Below are 16,391 nucleotides of genomic sequence, written 5' to 3'. Positions count from 1 at the left end.
CAGCCAAAGATTTTAATTTCTAGACTACTTAAATGTACATCTGTAAATACCTGCAGAAAGAAGCACAGCCTCTCAGAGCTGATTGCATGACAGTTGTTTCCTAATCATGATCTTAGCGTTGGTTTTAATGGTCACCACAAGCCAGATGGGGGAGAATCTACTTTAAGGCATTGCTTTTATTGTGGCGGTTTGGAAAGGGCAACGCGACCCGGGCTTCCCCACACAGCCTCTGAAATCTCCTCCTGCATGTGTCGTATTTCCTTCATTTCTCTCCAGATTGCACATAAAACCCGGTGACCTGATGGTTATGGTGCAAATCTTAATTATAAACGTCATAAACACGGCTCCCGTTTCCTCAACAGAACTAAAATCCTTCATCCTGCTCGCCGTTGGGGAGATAAAGCTCCTTTAATCCGTATTTGTAACCTGGCAAACACGTGAGAAATCCATAAATGAGCTATTTGTGGCCAGTGCCGCCTTATTGTTGAGCTTCTTCCTGCGGCCTAAACGTAATTTAGAGGGTAGGGCTGAAAGCCGAGCAGGAATGGCGGGCAGTGGTTAGGAAATCTATTTATAGCATTGCTAAGCATTGCTTTATGTTTTTTTTAGTTATTTTAAATTGTTAGCAACAGAAATAACACGTTTTGCCATATATCAGCAACATGGGTCATGGTTCTACTTTTGCTCTATTTTATTTAACTGGTATCACAGTGAAGAAAAGTTGATTTATTGAAGGGAGATTTGGCCAAAATCCACCTGTGATTCATTCTTCCCTGGTTTGGTTTTCTGCACTGTGGAATTGCTATTAAGTCACAGAAGAACAAAGATTGCCCCAATTTGTGTAAAAGCAAATCTCTGGAGTATTTAGTGTGCAGTCACGATTTTAGACGGCAAAAGTTATGTCACTGTAACTTAACTGTAAGTTAAAAAATAATTATTGCGTCACCTAAAACTAAAACGGCGTCTTTCATAATTTCCCTCACTGACACTGTTGAGTCACTTGCTTATATTTAAATGTATCACAAAATCATAGAAGTAAATCCTGCAAAAGGTTTTTGCATCCTACAAAGACGTCACACAAACTCAGACGCAGAGTTTTCCTCACTTCACTCGTTCCCCCAAACGGAAATCAAACATTTTTAAAGGGGATGTCTCCTCCACACCGCGAGAGGGTGTTCATGGGTGGGATTCAGGTCCTTCCCGCTGCAGTCGGCTCTCGCTTCGACCACGTGCCAAGGTGCCGTGGTGCCGCAGCGAGCAGCCCAGATGCCTGGATGAGAAGAGCCGGTGACCACGCAGGTGGACCGAGCGCCTGAAATAAACATTTAAACCGGGGGAGGATGACGCCGAAGCTGTGGATGCAGATAACGGCGACACGACCAACCGTGAGATTTACAGTCCAGTCTGCGTTGGCGGTGGCGATGGCGGATTAATGAGCAGCCGTAAAGAAGTCGAGGCAGGGGGGGGGGTGATTGTGTGTTGCGGGGCAGCGATAGCGAGGCCCTAATAGAGGAAGAAGGAGTGTGTCCAATAAGAAAGAGAGAGAGAGGAGTGAATAAAACCGGCGGCGAGACCATGAGCTCCGCACTGCCGTACAACTCGCTGTCAGCTCGGCCGAGTCCCAGCAGACGAGCTCTGGACTGGGAGCACCCGCAGCTGGCCGTGCGGCGGCTCTCCTCCCCGCGGGGTCTCGACCCGCTCTCGGCGCCCCCTCTTCCTCGCCGGTCCTCCGCCATCCCCGGCTACCTGCTGTCCCCCTACCAGGTGCAGCTGGAGGAGCAGCTCCACGAGCAGCAGCAGCGACTCTCGTCGTCCGTGTGCTCGGAGGCCTCGCTGGCGCCCCCCGCGCCCCCCCCTCTGCCCCGCGCGGGCGCCGCCGGGCCCTGCTGCCGGCCGGTGGGAGTCATGCACCTCCTGCGCCTGGGCCTCCTGGCCTTCAGCTGCCTGTTCTGGGCGGCGGGCCTGGCCATCCTCACCCTGGGCGTGTGGGCGCAGATATCCCTGGCGGACTACATGCTGCTGTCCGCCAACCGCTATCCCAACGCGCCTCTCATCCTTCTGGCCACGGGCGCCGCCGTCACCGCTTGGGGCTTCCTGGGCTGCCTCGGGGTGGTGGCCAACCTGCCCGCCGTGCTCAAGGCCTACGGTTTCTTTCAACTGGCGGCCCTCGTGGCCGGCTTGGCGGCCGGACTCTCCGGCCTCTTCTATCGCGAGGACATCGCCGGGGGGTTTCGCAGCGGCTTACAGCGAGCGGTGGGCGGGTACGCCGAGGACGAGGGCCGCGCCGACGCGTTGGACGGCCTGCAGAGGGCCCTGGCGTGCTGCGGGGCCGAGGGTTGGCGCGACTGGCTCACGTCGGATTGGGCCATCCAGCGCGTAACCTTCCCGCCCGACGAGAACGGCACCTCGGCGGCCCTGCCGGACAGCTGCTGCGCGAGGCGCAAAGGCTGCAAGAATCGACCCCTCCCGTCGGACGCCGCCGAAGGGGTGGAAGCGGCGGGGATCCACCCGCACGGCTGCTTCGGCAAGGTCTTCAGTCTGGTCAACGACAACGTCTTCCACATCGCCGCCACTGTGTTGGGATTGGCCTTCGCGCAAGTCGGAGGCATCGCGATGGCCTGTCTGCTGGCCAACAAACTGGCACCGAGACCACATGGCCGGCTGGTGGCTCACTGACGGTTAACTGTTGGCAACCGGCACCGAGGATTTGACCAGATCTGTGGATGATTAATATTTGGAATGAGACTTTTCCCTTAAAGGGTTATGGGGTTGCAAGGTATCGGGAGTTGTTTCAGGTGCCGAGGTTTCCACGAAACATGTCGGGATTGGCATTCGGAGGTCCTCCGGGGTAAAAATGAAAATTTAATTATGTTCAGTGGCTTGGCCAACTATAGTGTGTTGAGGAAAAAAATGATTTCTTAGTAACTAAAGTAAGTAAAGTAAGTAAGATTTAGTGGCGAAAAAAAACTGCAACTCCTCACATTTCACTCTCTCGCACCTGTTTACTTCCGCACAATAAAAATAAAAAAAGTTGGCGGTCTGTACGTTTGATATCTGCACAGGAGAGGTCCGACGTTGGTTGACGACAACGTCAACCTTAGAAACTAAAGGAAAGTACAATGAGACTTTGTTTCAGAGATGTTAAAGTATCGGCATAGATTTGTGGGAATCCTTATAGGAAATGTAAATACATATAAACATTGGGTTGACTGATCTCACCACACACAACGTTCACTTGCGTTTTCCACCTCGGAGGATTCATTCGAGCTGAGTTCAGCAGATGTTCGTGTTCGCATCATTTAGTTCTTCCATCACAAAAAACTATTTTGTGCTGAAATGTGCACCTAGAGAGAGATAAATAAGCCGTTGGTGTCTGGTATTTTCTGCTGTTTATATCTGACAGGCTTTAACGTTGAGGTGAAATAATGACTGCTTTAAAAAGAAATCTCTGTTGCTAGAGTTTGTGTATTCTGAAGTACAAATTGATTTAAAATCACTGAATATTGTGAAAAAAAATGTATGACCAATATATTGAGTTTGCATGAAACATACTGTTTCATATTTTGCCAAATCTCACACAAGGGACATTTCTATCCAAGTAAAAAATCTGGATGCCGTTTTTTGAATCGCTAGAGGCTGCAGCTGCACTGATGCACAAATATGCTGCTGGATGTACTCTCTCTAATCGCTGAAGTGGATAAATACATTCCCATTGGAGGGAATATACAAATCGTCACTGTACAATAGGTTGCTGCAGTGAACAAATCATTCAACATAAGGCGTAATCATATACAGTTGTATGTTGACTACCATCGCTGTGGATCGTGTAGCATTCATTAAATTGGTGTGTTTTTTATATCTCAAATGCACCATCAAGTGAGATTATCACAATTAAAAAATAAATCCATTCAAGCACAAAACAGCAGCGAAATAAGAGTGTTGTGAGGGTGGTATTGATCTGTTCAACTCACTGCCTGCAGGAAACCATTTAAAGATACAATCAAAATGCCTATCCATCAATGAATGTGAAAGGGTTTTTACTCAAATGAACTTATATTTGTATTACTACGTCATACGTACTGAGATGATATGAGCCCATTTGCTTCCAGCCTCGACCTCTTAGCTTTCCTGTTTAGGATTGGCCTCTGTATCGCTCTTGTAGTCGTAGCGCATTCTATGCTGATGTACAGTACACGTACGTATTGTAAAATCAACCCCCGAGTGATGTATATTGTATTCTATTAATAACACTGCAAATATGCATGACTCTATATAACTATATGTGTCAAACAATAAAAAAAATAGTCTCTGCGTCATTACACAATGTGATATTGATTTGACCAACTGGATGGAACCACCACATATAAAAATGGCGACAGCATTCTTGTAATTTAAGGGGTTTCAGGTATTTTGCTCTTGGAGGTGAAAATAAGTGAAGATTGTATCCTTCATCCTGACAAGCGTCAGGACGGCCCCTCCCGTTTTCGTTTTGAATGAGCTTTGGAACCTTGCTTCTCTTAATAGTCTGAGGGAATGCGTATTTCCGAGCAGCTGCCAGGACGTCGAAATAAAAGGGTGTGACTGGAGCTTCGCTCGTGTGCGATTTAGAAGTTAGCCACTCGTTTTGTGTGTCTGCACAACGTCTGTGAGAACCAACCGAAACAATGAGCTGAAAGATGCCAACGCTCTCGGGTGAAAGCTGCAGGGCTCTGAGAGGCGTTTGGGCCTTTTCTCTCGCAGTGACGAACGGAAAGAGTCATCGCATGAAGGACCCGGTCCAAAGCCCAATCTGCTCTTTGCAATGCAACACTCTCTGACGACAAGTTGGCTCTGGAAACTAGAGGCCCGGTCTTGTACCATTAAAGGACATATATCTACATATAGAGAGACAGAGGCATTGGCCAGTGGCCTATCAACAAGGCCTACCGTTTGAATGACCTAATTGTGGTATTGATTAGCCTACATTGGGCTCTAACGAGGCTTGCGGACGCTTTCTATCTGATTACGCTGTCCTTGTTAAGACTATTTTGCCTGAGGTTGCTACATCCAGTGCAGAGTGCTTCATCTAAAGTGGAGCTCTGAGAGCAACGCCTTGAGTCAAGAAAACCACAGGAGGAATTTTGCTGTTTATATCTCTGTAAATATTTTGGGTTGGGTGTTTTAATGTGCACGGTTTACTTATAATAATCACATTTTATGATTTAAGGTTTACGGTGTATATGCAAACTTATATTAAACATAGAAACCGGTCAGGTTTTAAATCATGGAATTACATTCTCCACTTTGTATTTTGTTGGATTTAAAACCATTGAATATTATTCAATTCCTTTGTTATTCAAGCCTTTTAGTAGGTGAAAAAGACGTTGCCCCAGGCTTCCTTCCCGAATGGGTGTGTCTTTAAAGCCTAGTTGGAAAGTTTCCTGGATCTGATATCATGGATTCCTCCATTTATTTTTTCACTGTCCTTATTTTAAGAAATAAGAAATCCACACCGCACCCTGGATAAATGTCTTACACCTCAGACTCTACCTTGGATTTGTGTAGCTCTACCTTGTAAGTCTACACAATTTCGTCGGAAACACGTTGTCAAGAATGAAGAGCAAACCATGCGAAATATGTTAAGACGATTGTAAAATTGTCTTGAGATTGACGTTTTGTTTTCGTCTTTTCTAGCGCAATTAAAAACCTATATATTGCGGTAAGGTGGTGTGAGCCTCTGCTCTCTCCGCCTCTTTGTGTCTTTCCTACTCTGCCACACGGTTTATTTGCCAATTCTCGCCACCGCTCGCTCCCCCGTCGCTGCGTAAAAGCCGCCGCGCTGCGCTTGGAAATGTACTGGTTTTTGCGCACAGAGAGGTCTCCACGATGGACTTAAAAGCCGAGCTCCTCAAGTCCATCTGGTACGCGTTCACATCTCTGGACGTCGAGAAATGCGGGAAAGTGTCCAAGTCGCAGTTAAAGGTGAGCAGGAATGTATGTGGTCATTTTAAGATAAGGAAACGGGGAGCGAGGGGGGCGTCCACGGGACACAGAAACGCGTCTTCACTGCGGTGCTTTTCATTTAAATCCCTTTTTCTGAAGACAAGTCTAAGCAGTTATTCTACTCGGGAATGAACTTTAACATTGGAGTACCTCTAAACACACAATTCCGCCTTATGTGGTCCCACACAAGTGCAAATATTTGAAAAAGGCTTCACTTTTTATAACATAGGGCTGCACGCATAACCTGCTCTCAATGGCTGCCCAGCAAAAGCTCAAAGTCCAACCTCTCTTTGTGGACCAGAAACACAATATAGTGAGATATCAGCAACGCTATCAGTGTTTCAAATGAACGTGGAGACAGAGCAACGGATCTTATTCAGCCATTTCCTCCCTCGGTGAGTGTTATTTTTCTGGCTGCCCTCTCGGTCCAGTTGCTACATGCCTCACTGCGGCCCCCTTAGGAGAGAGGAATCCAGGGGAAATAGCAGAAAGCTGTCCTGACACGCTGAGAAACCAGCTGTCTGTGTGCGGGTGAAGAAACCTGGATGAAACCCTCTCAATGCAAACTGTGCACCTGTACATGCGTGTCTGTTCTTCAGGTGCTTTCTCATAACCTGTACACGGTGCTGAACATCCCACACAACCCCGTGGCCCTGGAGGAGCACTTCCAGGACGATGACGACGGGCCGGTGTCTAACCACGGCTACATGCCCTACCTCAACAAATACATACTGGATAAGGTACTGTGGCATCGCTGCCTCAACAGCAGGTCAGTAAGTGCAGAAATATGCGGCCTAATGAGACGCTTTCGTTTCAGGTCAAAGAGGGGATGTTTGACAAGGAGAAGTTCGACGACCTGTGCTGGATGATGACCATGAAGAAGAACTTCAAGGGGTTACCACAGGGGGCTCTGCTATCGCAAAGAGACTGTTTCAAGCTCTTCTGCTTATTTAACCTTCTGTCTGAGGACCGCTACCCGCTGGTGATGATACCAGAGGAGGTAAAACATGTTAATCTACCGCCGTGAGCTCCAAATTGCTAGAAAGACGCGTCGTTCTCTTGTGTTCGAGCACAGTTTTTTCTTAAGTAAGTTAATGAGCTCCTTCCTTCCACCGCTTCCTTCATAATTCTTTTGGTTTCCTGTCGACGGGGACAAAAATAAACTGCTTTGGTGCCATCAACACAGTAGCTTTCCACTGAAACGCACTGATAAAATATGTTATTGACTTTGGTAAAGGTGTGTTTTTTGTGGTCTTTTTCGGCTCACATTTAAACGCTTTTAGATGGAGTACCTCCTTAAGAAAATCTCCACAGCGATGAACCAGGAGTGGGACGGGAAGCCATTGGAGGAGATCATGTCCCAGGATGCCACCGCGTGGGACGGCGGCGACATGTCCGTGTGGTCCTTCCTGGAGCACATGGCCGCAGGCCGGCTGCTGAGGGTCACCAGCGCCGAGGCCTTCAGTCTGGCTTTGGACGAGGTCTTTCTGGAGATGTATCACAACGTCCTGAAGAGGGTAGAGAACGCTCTGTCTGTCTTCCCGTTGCCGTTTGTCGTCCTCTTTGTTGCTCTTCTGAAACTGCGTCCCTTGTTTCCAGGGTTACATGTGGAAAAAGGGGCACGTACGCAGGAACTGGACCGAGCGTTGGTTTGTGCTGAAGCCCTCATCCATGGCTTACTACGTCAGCGAGAACTTAAGAGACAAGAAAGGGGAGATCCAGCTGGATAAGAGCTGCATCGTAGAGGTGGGTGAGGAAATGCAAACACTTGCATGTTTAAACGTGCTTCTAATGTGTTCAGACGACGTCCCGTAATTGTTGTATTTTGATACTCTTCTGAGTTTCCCTGTTCTGGTTCAGCCCATTGCGGACAGGGAGGGGAAGCGCTGTTTGTTCTGTGTGAAAACCCACAACAGAACCTTTGAGATGAGCGCGTCTGACCAGAGGCAGAAGGTGGAGTGGACTCAAGGTGTGTTGGTGTGTATAAGAGTAAGCAGAGTCACAAACTACTTGGTTTTACATTTTGAGGTGTCCGATGAGAAGATGCTTCACACAAACCACTACCTTAGTCCAGCACAAAGACTTGAAACAGATACAGAACATTCTTTATGAATCTTCTGATGAATCAATATTTGATTTGGCTCGTCATTGTACACCTGGATCACTAGCAAAACGTATGTTATTGCTCATACTGCTCGAGATAAGCTAACAAATCATTCCATGAACTTCATTGTGATGGTGATTTTAAAAAACACACCAATACCACTGCATCTTTAGTACTTACAGTGTGCCTCTTTTCTATCCCCGCAGCTATTCAGACAGCCCTCCGCGTGCAGAGCGAGGGCAAGTCCTCCCTCCACCACGAACTTAAGCTCAAGAGACGCGTCCAGCGGGAACACAGCCAGCGGGAGCGCAGCCGCAGCGACCGGGGCAGCTGCAGCAGCCGCAGCAGCCAATCGGACGACTCCAACGTGCACGAGACGGAGAAGGAGAAAGACAGAAAGGATACGGAAATAGAAAGCATCATACAGGTGAGATGCGGCAGGAATCGGCTGAGTGCCGACTGCTGACGGTTCGGCTTTTAACCTTTTTGACCTTTGTCTCTCAAGCATGCACGCGAATTAGAGACCAGGCGGAGGGAGGCTGAGGAAAAAGAGAGGAGGAAACAGAGGGAGGTGCAGCTGGAGCTGGAGAGGCAGCTGAAAGAGGCCGAGACGGTGAGAGAAGGCTTTGCAGATGATGATAATAATAATAATAATTTATTATTTGCTGAAACGGGATTCAGAGTTCTGAAAACAGCACAAAATCGTTGGCATTATAAAAGTCAGGCTTAACCTTCAGTGATTTCTAGTGGCTGAGAAACAGCAAGGACGTTCCTGGAAGAAGGTGATTCGGGAATAGGTCAGTTCTTTCCACCGAATGGGTGTGTATTCAGGTGTGTGTCCTTCTAGTTGAGGGACAGCATGCAGGCCGAGATGCAGGAGAAGAAAAAGGAGGCCGAGCAACAGAGAAAGAGGATCCAGGAGTTGGAGCTGACGCAGCGGAAACTTGAGGCGGCTCTCAACATGGAGATCCACGCTCGGCTGGAGGAGGAGAGGGCCAGGCAGGAGCTGGAGAGGTAATAAACATACACACCCACTATTTCCCCATGGAGACGGCAAACACACGTGAGAAAAACACACAAATTGCCACGCAAATTGTGGACTTTTGAGTGCACTGATTTTATACACAAGTCACAAGTCCAGCAGGAATTTTGGTAGTTTTTAAATTGTAAAACTTCTATTATCAGTTTCATTGTCCATGTTTTTTCCAATCCTCACCTTCCCCAGGTTGCTGGAGGCGGAAGAAGCAAAGAAGCAGCAGTTCCAGCTGCTGCAGGAGCAGCAGAGGGCCTTGCAGTGCCTCAGCCCCATACCGGAGGCGTTGGACAGCAGTCCGGAGGACCCCACCCCCTCAGCTCTTCACTCTGCCTCGCAGGAGCTCCAGGATCTGCAGGCCTCTCGCCAGAGGAGCCACCAGCACCTGGAGGTGAGAAGGGGGCAGGTGCATCAGGATCGGCTCAGTTTGCGGCGTTCGTTCGAAAACGCCGGTTCTCGTTTTCTCGTTCCAGGAGTTGCAAGAGAAGCTGAGGTACGCCAGTCAACACGTACGGCACTGGAACGTCCAGCTGAACCGCCTGATGAAACCCATCGGCCCCGGAGGTGCAGTGTGCTCTTGATCTCACCTATCTGGGGTGGTTTTATCTACTGTGGTAGCTTTATTGATTTGGCACTTTGTTGATCAGAGTAACAACACCTTTGGTTGTCAATTTTTGAAAAATGTTTAAATTAGAGCACCGATTATAACAGTACAAAGAGGAGCACAAGGGTTTAAAACATAGCTGGATTTGTAGTAGTAGAGTCTGTAATCTGTCCAGTTTTCAAAATGAGCACTCTTAAGTCAATAGAACAGAACATTTATCACTAAGTATTGAGAAAATGTAAGTTTGTTTTTTGAGATATACAGCAAACCAACTGATATAAAAAAATATAACTTCAACAATTACGGTACTACTTTGTGGTTCTGAAAAAAGTAAAATGTGTCAGTGACCATGAATGTTTTTTTTGCAGAACGCTTGGAACATCGCCTATTATCAAAAAACATGTGTCCCAAAAAGGAAGGAGCCCTGGCCAGTAACGAGTTCATCTCCAAATTCAAGAAAACATCCGACCAGAGCAGCGGGACACCTGAAGACATCGAGACGCTGGAGGTGCAGATGGAGGCCGCCGACCTGTCGGATGGATCGGACGAATCGCAGAGGAAACCCAACGGACAGATGTGATCCAAAATGTCACAAATCAAATTTCATCACGTGTTTAGAAGAAGAAAGGTCATTTACAATACAGAAAAGTATCTGGGCAAACAAACGTTGTAACATATTTATATTCTAACATGCACAAGACGGAGAGCAACAATGACAAGCAAAATGTGATTCATGATTTAAAGAAAACGCAGCAGATACAGAACAACAGACATTTATAGTTTTGTATAATACATTTTATTAGTGAATAATAAAACATCAATTTATGAAATTTGTCACTTTTTATGGACAACACTATTGAATAAACACAACCCCTCTCCTTTAACATTATTGTATTGTATCCTGATAGTTATGTTTGTAAGTAATACATCTGACGAGTTCTTTTTTAAAGGCAGATAAATGCAACATCTATTCAATCAATATAATGAAGAATCAACACTAGAATATCACAATACTGGAAAATAAGTAAACCACTACAGCAGAAAAAAATTAAACAAATGTACACGTTGCATTCTTTTAAAGATAAAAAATGATGAATAGTGATCATGGTTTAACGTTAATTGTATTACATTATTCACAAACATTATTCACAGACATTTATTTAGGGAATGATATGGTAAATGTATTTATGTACAACGTCAATAAACTGCTGACTGTTGATGCTGCTGCAGCAGGAAATGACGAAAGCGCGAACCGGAAACAAAACAAACTCAACCTCCGAGTGACGTAGAAACATGGCGACGCTCAGGGCCGCGACACGCTGACCGCGAGCTCCCAAGTTAAACTTCAGTTTTCACTTCAAGCGCTGCGGTGTTTTCCGGGACACGGCATGCGTCTGTTTTAACCCCTGCGAGGACACGCCATGTTGTCTTCATTGGTTTGCAGAGCGAGCGTCCGGGGGCCGGTCTCTCTGACCCGCGGGCTGGTCTCTCTGACCCGGGGGCTGGTCTCTCTGACCCGGGGGCCGTCCGCCGACTCGCCGCCCTTCCCGGACGCCGCCCCCCGACCGCCGCGGAGGCCCGCGAAGGACCCCGGCGGCTGCTCCGTCCTCCTCTTCCCCGGCCAGGGCAGCCAGTTCGTGGGCATGGGCCGGGGGCTTCTGAAGTACCCCAACGTGCGAGAGATGTTCTCGGCGGCGCGGGAGATCCTCGGGTACGACCTGCTGTCTCTGTGCCTGGACGGACCCGAGGAGGAGCTGCGGAAGACGGCTCGCTGCCAGCCGGCGCTGTTCGTCACGTCGCTGGCGGCGCTGGAGAGGCTCAACGTCGAAAACCCGAAGGTTGCCCCTCCGTGAAATAATACAGAAAAACGCATTGTATTGTCATTATCATGTTAATGTGTGCGTTGCTTTGCACGTTAATGGTGCCTGATTTGTACATGATGATGATGATGATGAACTGCAAAGTACCTAAACTTTGCCTCATAGTAGTGGAGTATCAGTACTAACTAGCATGAAGTGGAAACAAAGAACCTTTTTTAATATTCCACTTATGATTTATTAAGAAACATGTTTATTAAGATAATAGTTGTCTTTATTGTAAATTAAATCTTTAAATGCACCAAAAAACAAGCAATATAAAGTCTTAGCTTAGACGGGGCCCTTATTATTTGAAACAACATCCAATGATGAGACCTTCATTGGTTGCAGCACCAGTCCCTTTTTTCCCTTCTACATGTGAATCCACAACAACTTATGTTATAATGACTATGTAATCGAAATTAAAAATCAAACTCTCGACTTGATATGTTTTAGTTTAATTGATAACAGCCGATCTTACTGCGATTTTGAGCCACCAATTGCACTTCTGTCCGCAGGCCGTCGAGACGTGTGTTGCTGCGGCAGGTTTCAGCGTCGGAGAGTTTGCCGCTCTGGTTTTTTCTGGCGCCATGGACTTTGCGGAAGGTAGGCGTGCTTCTCGGCCTCCCGCCTGACAAGGACGTCGCTCCGCTAAGAGTTAACGCGCCGCGTGCCTTTTCCTCTCCCACCCTTGTGTCTTCCAGCTCTGTATGTGGTGAAGGTTCGCGCGGAGGCCATGCAGAGAGCTGCAGAGCTGGTTCCTAGTGGGATGCTGTCGGTCGTCGGTAGACCTCAGGCGCAGTATAAACACGCATGTGTGCAGGCTAAAGAGCACTGCAGGAGCCTCGGGCTGGAGGAGCCGGTGTGCTCCGTGGCCAACTATTTGTTCCCCGACGGCAGAGTCATCGCAGGGCACCAACAGGCAAGGATTTGATCCAAAACGCAGCTTTGAACGGAAAACATGATTGAATGTTTGCTCTTTGCTTCGGGTGATACAGATCCAGTGTTTACAAAGTGTCACTTGGTATCGCCGTGTTGTGTTCTCAGGCTCTGGATTTCCTGCAGCAGAACTCGCGGCGTCTCCAGTTCGTGAGGACCCAGCCCCTCCCGGTCAGCGGGGCTTTTCACACCGAGCTGATGGAGTCGGCCACTGAACCCCTCAGAGAGGTGCTCAGGCAGGTGGAGGTCAGTCCAACTTCTTCTTTTTTTTTGTTGTTTTTTTTTAAAACCATAGCAACCTCTTGTGGTGTCATGGAGATTTCTATATGTATTTCTTCCGTTTTTTTAAACTTATGATTTGCCTTTTTTATTTTACATGCTGTGAAACAGTATTTAAAAATGCAGTGTAAATAAATATGAACAAATTACACACACATTCTGAAGAAGAGTGCTATTATTTAAAAAATCTATCATAAACCGCACTGTTCAGGTGCGTCGCCCCGAGATCAACGTGTACTCCAACGTGGACGGCAAGCGCTACATGAACGAGAGCCACGTGCGCCGGCAGCTGGTGAAGCAGCTGGTGTTGCCTGTGAAGTGGGAACAAACTCTGCACGAGATCTTCGAGAGGACGCAGGGGACGAAGTTCCCTCACACGTACGAGGTCGGTCCGGGGAAGCAGCTCGGCGCCACGCTCCAGCGGTGCAACCGGAAGGCCTTCACGACGTACGCGCAGGTCGACGTCACCGCCCACGAGGACTGAGAAAGCAGTTGCTGCTTGTTCTAACGGGTGGACATGACAAGGAAGATCTGTTAAACCCGCAGGCTCCTGTTGTTGCTCCTTGAGGTTGTAATTAAATTAAATGTTGTTGCTTTTTTAATTAACGAGACTACACCGTGTCATTTTAAGGTTTATTTGCATGAAAAAAGATTCAAACCTGAAACAGAAAGTCCAGCTCCCTTAAATTTTTTTTTTTAATTATTATTAAGCCAGACTTATGTAAAAATGTTGGCCTCTTAGGCCAGTAGGAAACTAATCTGGATACAAATGACTGCAGGCCAGCAGCAGTCCTGTCATGGGAAACGTGCTTTTTTTGACATTTTAATACAACTCTGAACCAACACATAACTGCTACAATACGCTGGCCACCTCTCCGGGGGAAAACTGCAAAAACAATTGCCCCATGTTTTTACACATTTTACAGTTTTCCTTTTTAAAATCTTATTTATGGTTATTTTGTTTCAAATTCAAGACATCTTTCAAAAAGTATAAAAAGCGAAATCAAACAGCAATAATTGTCATTCATTTTGCAAACATATTTTGGTCAAATATATAATGGCCTAAAAGCCCTCCTGGTGGCCTTTTATTTGGCTTTCCATTCCATCCAGAGTGCACCGAAAACGGTCACTGCAGCCACCAGTGCCGCAGCCACCAGTGCTCCTCTGGTCCAGCCAGTGCAGGTTACTGGTTTCAAACTGAATACCTGTAAGATGGAAGAGAGATGGAATTATTCTTTTCATAACTTGATGTATGCATATTTCTGTCTAGATTCTATGTGTGACCATTTGCACTCAAAGGCCATTTTTAATTTTTTTTTATTGAGTGAACGTGTTTTGGGATCGTTACCCGGGCGTCTGCTCGTAGGGGCCCCAGGGCCACGCTCGCTATCCAGGCCTTCACCGCCGCAGACAGGCCCTGGATGCCCCACAACTGACTCTGAATATCTCTGTGTGACAACAAATCCACAAAGCCTTAACAGCCAGGCACCAAGACGAGCCGAATAATAAAATGACTAGTTACCCCTAATTTTCATACCGATAAATGGTCCTGGTCAGTGCCTGAGCGGGTCGCAGCATGCAAAGAGGAGTCTGTAGACGGTTTGGTCTTCCGCCGGTCCGCTCCCGCTCCAGCTGATCTCCGATCTGGGCCAACCAGCGCCCGTAGGCTCGTGCAGCTCTGTCGTTTATCCTGCACACACATACGGGAAAAGTGCTCTCAGAAGCAAGCTAAAGAAGTCTGCAATAATATATGATATATTTCATTTCATATTTATGTGATCCGAACATCAAAGACCAACTAAAGCCTGTGGTTTATCTTTGCTCGTGTGTGGTCTGCTGCTTGTGTGCGTCGTTGTGGTTGTGTTGAGGTTCCTCGTGCCGTACCTGAGGTTCACGTCAAACAGGGCGTCAGCGCCCACCTCGCCAGGTCCAGCCTGGGGGGAGACGACGCGACCCGGCTGTCTTGTTTGTTCCACCATGTTGTTTGCTGAGAAGGGAAAACCGGTTTTATTCAAATGGTTCAGAGGAGTACAAGTTCTATGCAGAGATAGATAGCAGCTCCATGGGCATGGGGGGGGGTTAACGCTGCTTGACTCTCAACCATTAACTGGCTGTGTAAACACTGGCTCATGTGACTTGGATAGGTGGTGGCTGTATTCAAACAACAGGTTGGTTAAACAGGTTCCTCCCAGGTGCAAAAGAGATGACATCATCTGTTGCACTCAGTCCATTTAGTACTGTATACATCAACATCAACATTGTTAAGTCCTCGCGCGTGTGTCCAGAGCTAGTGTATACAATAAAAAGGGCCTCTAATTCACTTTTATTAGTGGATTTATGACTTGTTATGCAGGTGTGTTCACACGCAACTGCCCTCAGATCAGTTCCTGGTTTACCTGCACTCGTGCCTCAATGCAAATGCACCATTTCCATAACTCAAATCTACCAAACTGCCCTGCTTGCCTCAATAAGAAGAAATAAAACCCAACCGGCTCCAAATAATGCGTTCATGTGTTTTAAATATCTATTTCCTTACTATAAAGTAGAAAAAAGAAGAAAAAAAAGTAAAGCAGGTCAAAAGGTATAATTACATGGATTTATGTTTATTGCGTTTATACTGATTTGATAACAAGAACACCATCATAACATATCCTTAAATATGTGAACGGTAATAATATGACGATGGCTTTATTTCCTAAATAATATCCAGAGGAGTTTTTAAATGTAGTCTATTGTCCCCCGCCATACTGTAGTGTCATAACAGGGATGAAGTCATCTTTCTCACACAGAAAACAAAGGTCGTTCTGATCATAGATCGCACACACAGATATTAATTAATCCTTAAGTGCCTGAAAAATATTTTAAAATGTATATAGAAGTATGGTGGAATGGTATTATATTAGACTTTAAACAGATCCCACTCGGGAAGTTGAAACAGGTGCATGCACAATTAATAAAACAAATAAAAATAACCCTACCTTCTGTGTCGATTAAAGTGGACGCCGCCCTGTAAGACATACAGATACATTATGGTTGAAACATAATAAAAATAAAGAAATATTGTTAAAGTGTTTCCCTGTACTTACAGCAGCGTCCTTTAATCTTGTTGCTTTCAGGTAACTGCCACAAATATGACTGGCCACGCCTTTACATACTGCCGTCTAGAGCGACCAGCAGGGGGCGATGGAGGAAGGTGTATTGATGCACCACCAAACAAAAGCTAATACACCTTCCTCCATCGTCTCAGAATCTTATTCCTGTAAGGGAAATTCAAATATCAACAACTTTAATAAAGATGTTAGACAAACATAGACAATAATATTTGTAATCTATTTCTTAAGCTGTCCCTTCCTTGGGGTGCAATTGTGTTGCAGACTATGTTGCATTTTGTGTGCTATTCTCCTGTTCAGAATAGTTAATTGATTAACTGGTATTTTGTGCGATCTGTGCATTCAATATCCGGAAGCTGATATTCATAACTATGTGTCACTCTTTATGTATTCGTGCGTTGCGCTTTAACTGTCCAACCCAACAGTGACCCCTGCTGGTACGCCTACGTCATGACATCTAGCAATGACATCACTGCGTCCTCCG

General features: G+C 46.6%; 4 protein-coding genes across 5 annotated transcripts; 3 read left to right on the top strand and 1 right to left on the bottom strand.

Moving 5' to 3' along the window:
* The first annotated feature begins 1,217 nt into the window (after positions 1 to 1,217).
* LOC120817679 (tetraspanin-7-like) lies at positions 1,218 to 4,316 on the top strand. Its single transcript, XM_040174128.2, has one exon. It carries the CDS (start codon positions 1,576 to 1,578, stop codon positions 2,674 to 2,676), a length of 1,101 nt encoding a protein of 366 aa, XP_040030062.2. The 5' UTR covers positions 1,218 to 1,575; the 3' UTR covers positions 2,677 to 4,316.
* A 1,001-nt stretch (positions 4,317 to 5,317) lies between these two features.
* def6c (DEF6 guanine nucleotide exchange factor c) lies at positions 5,318 to 10,553 on the top strand. 2 transcript variants are annotated; one of them, XM_040174123.2, is made up of 13 exons: positions 5,318 to 5,553; positions 5,674 to 5,961; positions 6,582 to 6,722; positions 6,800 to 6,982; positions 7,266 to 7,499; positions 7,582 to 7,728; positions 7,843 to 7,951; positions 8,293 to 8,513; positions 8,592 to 8,699; positions 8,934 to 9,100; positions 9,312 to 9,510; positions 9,593 to 9,683; positions 10,092 to 10,553. In XM_040174123.2, exons 2-13 carry the CDS (start codon positions 5,866 to 5,868, stop codon positions 10,301 to 10,303), a joined length of 1,908 nt encoding a protein of 635 aa, XP_040030057.2. In that variant the 5' UTR covers positions 5,318 to 5,553; positions 5,674 to 5,865; the 3' UTR covers positions 10,304 to 10,553. The 2 variants fall into 2 exon arrangements, with proteins under 2 accessions (XP_040030057.2, XP_077956503.1); XM_078100377.1 differs by lacking the exons at positions 5,318 to 5,553; positions 5,674 to 5,961 and adding an exon at positions 6,256 to 6,377.
* Positions 10,554 to 10,953: 400 nt separating this feature from the next.
* Positions 10,954 to 13,811, top strand: mcat (malonyl CoA:ACP acyltransferase (mitochondrial)). The gene is made up of 5 exons (XM_040174126.2): positions 10,954 to 11,561; positions 12,098 to 12,185; positions 12,284 to 12,501; positions 12,627 to 12,764; positions 13,009 to 13,811. The coding sequence occupies exons 1-5, from the start codon at positions 11,145 to 11,147 to the stop codon at positions 13,279 to 13,281; spliced, it is 1,134 nt and encodes a 377-aa protein (XP_040030060.2). The 5' UTR covers positions 10,954 to 11,144; the 3' UTR covers positions 13,282 to 13,811.
* On the bottom strand, positions 13,417 to 16,370 carry bik (BCL2 interacting killer). The gene is made up of 6 exons (XM_040174131.2): positions 15,884 to 16,370; positions 15,776 to 15,804; positions 14,682 to 14,784; positions 14,335 to 14,487; positions 14,146 to 14,245; positions 13,417 to 14,002 (listed from the first exon to the last, which is right to left on the bottom strand). The coding sequence occupies exons 3-6, from the start codon at positions 14,774 to 14,776 to the stop codon at positions 13,883 to 13,885; spliced, it is 468 nt and encodes a 155-aa protein (XP_040030065.2). The 5' UTR covers positions 14,777 to 14,784; positions 15,776 to 15,804; positions 15,884 to 16,370; the 3' UTR covers positions 13,417 to 13,882.
* Positions 16,371 to 16,391: the final 21 nt, after the last annotated feature.

Source organism: Gasterosteus aculeatus, chromosome 4, assembly GCF_964276395.1.
Source record: "Gasterosteus aculeatus chromosome 4, fGasAcu3.hap1.1, whole genome shotgun sequence".
NCBI classification, from domain to species: domain Eukaryota; kingdom Metazoa; phylum Chordata; class Actinopteri; order Perciformes; family Gasterosteidae; genus Gasterosteus; species Gasterosteus aculeatus.
This window is presented reverse-complemented; position numbering and strand designations above follow the sequence as displayed.